The sequence below is a fragment of the Myotis lucifugus genome, unplaced genomic scaffold, assembly GCF_000147115.1.
Source record: "Myotis lucifugus unplaced genomic scaffold, Myoluc2.0 scaffold_71, whole genome shotgun sequence".
Taxonomy (NCBI): Eukaryota; Metazoa; Chordata; class Mammalia; order Chiroptera; family Vespertilionidae; genus Myotis; species Myotis lucifugus.
In genome coordinates, this window is record NW_005871119.1 from 1600939 (window position 1) to 1607722 (window position 6784).

Genomic DNA, 6784 nt, shown 5'->3' on the forward strand with positions numbered 1-6784 from the left:
CCAGTGTTTTACTTAACTAGGTGCTTCAGCGCCACAACTCTCCGGCTTCGTCCTCTGTCCCCCCCCTACACCCACCCCCTTCCTTCTCTTTATTTTTTTAACTCTTGGCATTCCTTGCTTGAGTCTTCTCCAGAGTAGATTCTAAGTGGAAGAATGAAATGATCTCAGTCATTTTTTTTTTTGAGTCATTATATGTGCCAGTGGTTCTCAACCTTCTGGCCCTTTAAATACAGTTCCTCATGTTGTGACCCAACCATAAAATTATTTTCGTTGCTACTTCATAACTGTAATGTTGCTACTGTTATGAATCGTAATGTAAATATCTGATATGCAGGATGGTCTTAGGCGACCCCTGTGAAAGGGTCGTTCGACCGCCAAAGGGGTCGCGACCCACAGGTTGAGAACCACTGTATCTAGTCATTGGGAAAATAGCAACCTGAAGCAGAACCAAGCCAGTGAGCTTATTGCGTTGGAAAATGTGAATAGATTTCCTAGCTGCATTCAGCTGACTCCCTGTGTTTAAGATAGACCTGGTGCTTCTCTGGGTTTGTTCATGTGTTAAGGATATAGTGTGTCCCCCCCACCACCACCTCTCTTTGGTTCAAAGCGCATTTTACACATTTAGTTAAAATTGTCTGAGGAATCGGCCTCCCAGAATGTCCTAATATAGTTCATTTTTATTGCAACTGCCCAACACCCCTAGAGGAACAGACAAGATACTGATCTCATCTGTTGTCTCAGGGGGAGGAGAACTGAGTGACTAGAGACAAGAAGGAGAGGCAGACCAACTTTTCTCTGAATGCTCTTCTTTCTTTTGAATATTATGTGAATATTGTACCTATAAGACCATTTTCAAAAAATAACATTTCAGAAGTCAGACATGACAACAGAACCTTTTAGTACTGTGCTACATCTGCCAAAAGCCTCAAACTATTATTTCTCGTCTCTTTCCCAGACAGTAAAACCACTCGTTAAATGTATTTTTTTTTTCTGTTTTCAGAAGACTGTTTAAGCCTGTAGGTAGTGTTTTGCTGAAACTTGACAAAACAAAAGGGAAGGAGCAAAGTAAATGTCATCTGTGAGGCGGATGTATTTACTTATTATTTTTGCTAGGTGTGCTCATCTTCTTGTTTTATCTTTTGAATTATAGGAAGCTTATGTGCAGAAAATGGTTAAAGTGTGCAATGACTCTGACCGATGGAGTCTTATATCCCTGTCAAACAACAGTGGCAAAAATGTGGAACTGAAATTTGTGGATTCCCTCCGGAGGCAGTTTGAATTTAGTGTAGATTCTTTTCAAATCAAATTAGACTCTCTTCTCCTCTTTTACGAATGTTCAGAGAACCCAATGACTGAAACATTTCACCCCACAATAATCGGTGAGAGCGTCTATGGCGATTTCCACGAAGCCTTTGATCACCTTTGTAATAAGATCATTGCCACGAGGAACCCAGAGGAAATCAGAGGAGGAGGCCTACTGAAGTACTGCAACCTTTTAGTCAGGGGCTTTAGGCCCGCCTCTGATGAGATCAAGACCCTTCAGAGGTATATGTGTTCCAGGTTTTTCATCGACTTCTCAGACATTGGAGAGCAGCAGAGAAAACTGGAGTCCTATTTACAGAACCACTTCGTGGGATTGGAAGACCGCAAGTATGACTATCTCATGACCCTTCATGGAGTGGTGAATGAGAGTACAGTGTGCCTGATGGGACATGAAAGAAGACAGACTTTAAACCTTATCACAATGCTGGCTATCCGGGTGCTAGCTGACCAAAATGTCATCCCTAACGTGGCTAATGTCACTTGCTATTACCAGCCGGCCCCCTATGTAGCAGATGCCAACTTTAGCAATTACTACATTGCACAGGTCCAGCCAGTATTCACATGCCAGCAACAGACATACTCTACTTGGCTGCCCTGCAATTAAAAATCATTTAAAAATGTCCTGTGGGGGAAGCCATTTCAGATAAGATAGAAAAAAAAATAAAAAATAAAAAGAAGAAAAAAAAAAGGCTGAGTGACCCAGCCCTGATTAGGGATGTGTTTTGTACAATGATGATCTGCTCCTGATTTTAAGCTTGGCAAAGTTTGTGGATCCTTTCATAGATATGGGAGCATGATCTTAAAATGATCCCCACCCACCATCAACCCATGCACCAAATCCGCCTACCCAATAAGATTCTATTCTGAAACAAAAGAGACCTGTCATTGAAAACAACCAGGTTCTCCTAAAATAACAAGGGGAAAAAATGCTTGATGACAATATGGGTTTGCAGTACCTTGCTCCCATAGCTTTGCCATATGGGGTAGGAGGGGGGAGGTGGAGTTTCTTATAAGTTGGAATTCACAAAAGGGAAAATACAGAGGAAAAAAGATCTCACCCCAACTTAATTATCAAATCAGGAGTTCAGATAGTAATAATACAGGAAGAAGGGAAACTCTAACATTGGGATTATTATCTGAAGCTTGTAGCAAGTGCTTTTTGTGAAACTATCCTATTGCGTTAACAGAAATGGCTTACTCCAAATGAACAGTAGTAGGTTGATGCAGTTTTCATAACAAACAGCAGAACTTACGATGACACAATCCATTATTTCCAGCTGCGTGTTTAGCTTACATTTTTAAAATGTGAAAATGCAAGCAAAAACAGCTGTAGAAAGGAAAGTATGTTCAAGGACCAAAGATTTAACAGATAAAAATACCCAAGTAGAAGAGATATAGTAGAATATATAAAGAGTTACTATATTTGTTACACACCAATATACATCAAAGTGCCTGTTGCCTTCTGAAAATTTGAAGTGAAAAATTTTTATGGTTTAATGATTATTTTGTTTTATCAGGGACTAAAGAAATAAAACAGCATAAGCTTGTGAATGGTGGAAGAAATGCCCTATTTTTTCTTGGCAAATACTTGTATAAAGCTAACATTGTTGGTGTGATATTATCATAAGTTCATGTGTATGTATATTATGTGTGTATATAGACATATTTGGGATATGAATATATTCACACAACACATTGACTATGGTCTAGAATAATGTAGCATATAGGAAATGTTTAAATACTGTGTGCTTTTATATTTCAACAGGATGACATGAGACGTGGGCATATTGCAGTGATGAATTAAAACCCACATCTAAAAATGTTAAAGCAAATGAAGGAGGAAAACAAGTAATATATTTGATAGGAAGTACAGAGATTATACATTTTTAGTGAGTGTTTTTTCCCTTTTTTTTTGTGTGTGTGTGAACCATAGAATTCCAAAAATGGGAGAATATTTGTTTGGCAGAGCACTCTTTTTTTTATATTTAACTGCCATTTTGACAGTTTGAACCCTTTTATTGTTTTTTTATATTACTTGCATGTTTCCATGGTGTATAATCCAGTAGATTCTGGATTCATGATAGTCTATTTAAATCCCTAAAAAGAATTTCTGGTGATCTGAACACTACTTATTAATATTTAAATGAAAATTTTAATGAATGCCTTCTGCATTCTAAGACCACTAGAATTTAGTAAATGTGAAATGATCCCTTTTAAAGAGTATTTGCACAATTGCTTAAAATTTATATATGAGATATATATATTATATATAAAATTTTATAAATTCATGCCAATATGAAACATCTTTGATCTGGTTGTCACACTGCATTTAAATACTTAGTACTGTATTTTAAATTCAATCACTTTGCATTGAATCAAATCCAACTTTATTTTCTCTTTCCCAAGAAGCCATTTATAGCTTTGTGAAATGAATTGGCATTACTATTTCAGTTCAATGTCAGCTAATCCTAACACCATTCCTTCTCCCAGCTCTAAATTCCTTTGGACACTGGTATCTGAAAATGAATTTATTAAAAACAAAACTAACACATAAAAAATCTTCCCTTTGTATTGTGAAACAGCCACATAATCCCTGTCAACTCTAGTGGATGACTGCTTACTATGATAATTTCTATGAAGAACCAACAAGATTTTTAAAATCGGATCTGTTAAAGAGGGGCTGGGGAAAAGAATAGCATCATCCTACATGGCAGTGTAATTTGTTTATGGTTTTCTGGACATCACTCAGATGCCAAATTAATCCACTCAAACTACCTTTCACACATCTTTCTTTGAAGCCTTAACAGGAACTTGATGGGTTTGCTGTAGCAGCTTCCCTGTGAATTTGACAAAGCTGTAACAGCTACTGCACTGCCACTTACCATTTCCTAGGGGACTCTTCCTTCTCCCATGTTGGCTCAGTCTCCCTATCTCCAGCCCTGAGTTTGAAAAATTAATTGTGAATTCCCAGAAAATATTCCATTTTCAGAATAAGCCTGATACTTATCTATCAGAAACCAGAGCTCTGCCTGCTTCCCTGTTGGAAGTTTTCTGAAAGAATACTAGGGAATGCTTGGGAACGTCAGAGCAGCCCGTAATCTGCCATCTTCCTTCTCGTCCTAACTCTTGACAAGTGAGTTGTCCACTGTTTTTAAAAGAATCTGGAGATCTCTGGCTCTTCTGTAGCAACAACCTGTTGTTAATTTAATGACAGATTTTTGTTTACAGGGGCCTTATTTGAAAATACAATTTTCATTTATTTTCTCAAATATTTATGTTCTTTTCTTGCTTACTCCAGGGTTGGTAGCATAATTGGAAGTGCCAGCACCTGGCATTCAGATAGAACAGGTTGTGCTCAAGACAACCTTCAGTATTTACTTTAAAGTTTATATAATTTATTTCTCTTTTGTATGTACTATAGTCTTGTGCATATGTAGTTCAACAAACAGTGGAATATATGTCTCTCTTTGTGGATGTGTGGCCTAAAAATTTGAATGTCTGCTGAAAAAGATCCGTGTGTATAGGTCAGAGAAAAGAACAGCTCTCAACTCCTGATTAGTGCCTGTGATTTGCTTGCTTTTGTGTTTATCTGGCCTAGTGTGCTGTTATTTTAAATAGGAAGAAGTTTTATCTTCTGGAAGCTCTTCTCATCTATCCAGGCTGGTATGTCAGCGAACACTTAATCTGTGACAATGCCCTTTTAAAAAGTTTACTTCGTTTGCAGTAAATATGGTTGCCTCAAGAAGTCTTTTCCCTTCCAGAAATGAGGTCAAGCATCTGCTCACTTTGGTATTAGGTGGACTATTTTAGCATGGCTTCCCAAAAATGCAAGATGGAAGATTATCTGTAAACCAAGCCAAGGGAGAAATGCAAAGAAAAGTGAACATACTGTTTTTTGCCACCCCTTTATGTTTGCTTATTGTTGGTTGCTTTACTGTGCATAAAGTTGTTTTCAGTGCAATACTTGTCAAGTAAATATTGTGAACTATCCTGTAAATCAAATGTATTATGTTGAAAGCTATCAGTTCAAAAATATGCTTTTTTGTTATTTGAAGACAAAGTGTGTTAGATGAAACCAAAAAGCCAAAAAAAAGGTAATTTCATATATAGCACCTATTTGAATATAATCTTTCTTTAAGATTTCTTATAGCATAGCCTTTTCAGTGCTAAGAAAGAATCTCTGTAATATTTTGTTGTAATAATGGCTTGCTAACAAAGTGTGTGGTAAAAGTACGAAGTTGGAAGGTATCAAGGTAACTTGGCAAGATTTGCTGCAAAGCCTTGTGGAATGGAGGAGGCTCTGCCCACTGGCTCTCTCTCTCTCCAGCCTCTCTCCAACCACTGCCTGCTCTGAGACGTCCTATTGCAGCAAGCTGCACCTAGGGTCACTCCTTTGGAATATTTTTGACTTCAGACTATGTCACAGGCAGAAAAGGAGTTGATGAAGAATGGACTCTTAAAAACTGACATGTTTGAATCAGTGCTAGAGGGAATAGATTGTGAATTTTGTTTACAGCATCCAATATTTGGATTTTCTTTTTTGTAAATAAAAAGAAGTTATTTTTTTCTATTTATTTGTGTGTTATCTTTGGTGTCTGTGCTGGCTAAGAGATCATGTCCTCTAGATCTCAACCTGTATCCATGAGAAAAGACAGGCAGTATTTGGAGTAGAAGAACAGCCTTCATCAACTTTCTGATTGAAGTACAGTAAGTTAAAATGTCCAACTTTTAGCCAGCTCATCTCTGACTGTCTCAGTTAGTTCCAGAAGAGTCTAGTTAATGGGTGGCAATTTTTTTTTAATCTAGGCACTAACTTAGTGTTAAGCAACTCAGAAGTCAGCTATTTTCCAGTGTAAGTAGAGACTCATGTATTTGCACTATGGGGCTCTAGTAACCCTGAGTGGTCCTTGGTTTTCATGAGTAGCCCAATGGCTGTGATTTAGTTATCAGTGGTTATATATAATCTGTTTGAGGTTCTATAAGTGTTATTTGAAGGTGAAGTGGAAGGAAGAGCAATCATAGGATCTAATATGTTGTACTATGTGAATGTATACTGCGTGCAAAGAAATCACCCTTTGACTAGCAGTTAACAAAATCGCACCTGTTCAGATTTCCAGAGGGCATCCATTTATTTATTTATTAAGTGTTTTTCTTTGTGTAATTTTGGAGACTTTCTCAATAGTAGTAGTATGAGAATTTGGTAAGCCTAGGCTGTTATAAGACATATTTGTGATTTTTAAAACCATTTAAAGTCCTGATGTGGATAGAATCTGTGCTTAACACTACATCCATAAAAGAGCCACTCCTCATATTTAAAGCCAGCTTCCCTCACATACACATCATAAAAATACAAGGTGGTTATTTGGTTTTCATAGTGGTGTGTTATACTCTTCTTCCTTTGTTGCAACATCTTCATCCTCCTACAACCAGTTCCTCATATGTGGCCATAATTCTTTTTAAA

General features: G+C 37.3%; 1 protein-coding gene across 1 annotated transcript in view; it reads left to right on the forward strand.

The window, feature by feature from the left end:
* Nucleotides 1-5897, forward strand: part of FAM46A (family with sequence similarity 46 member A) — a 6860-nt gene extending 963 nt beyond the window's left edge. Inside the window, exon 3 of the mRNA XM_023755199.1 lies at nt 1151-5897. Within this exon, the coding sequence (XP_023610967.1) occupies nt 1151-1927 (777 nt within the window). The 3' untranslated portion in view covers nt 1928-5897. The remainder of the gene's footprint in view (nt 1-1150) is intronic.
* The last annotated feature ends 887 nt before the right edge of the window (nt 5898-6784 follow it).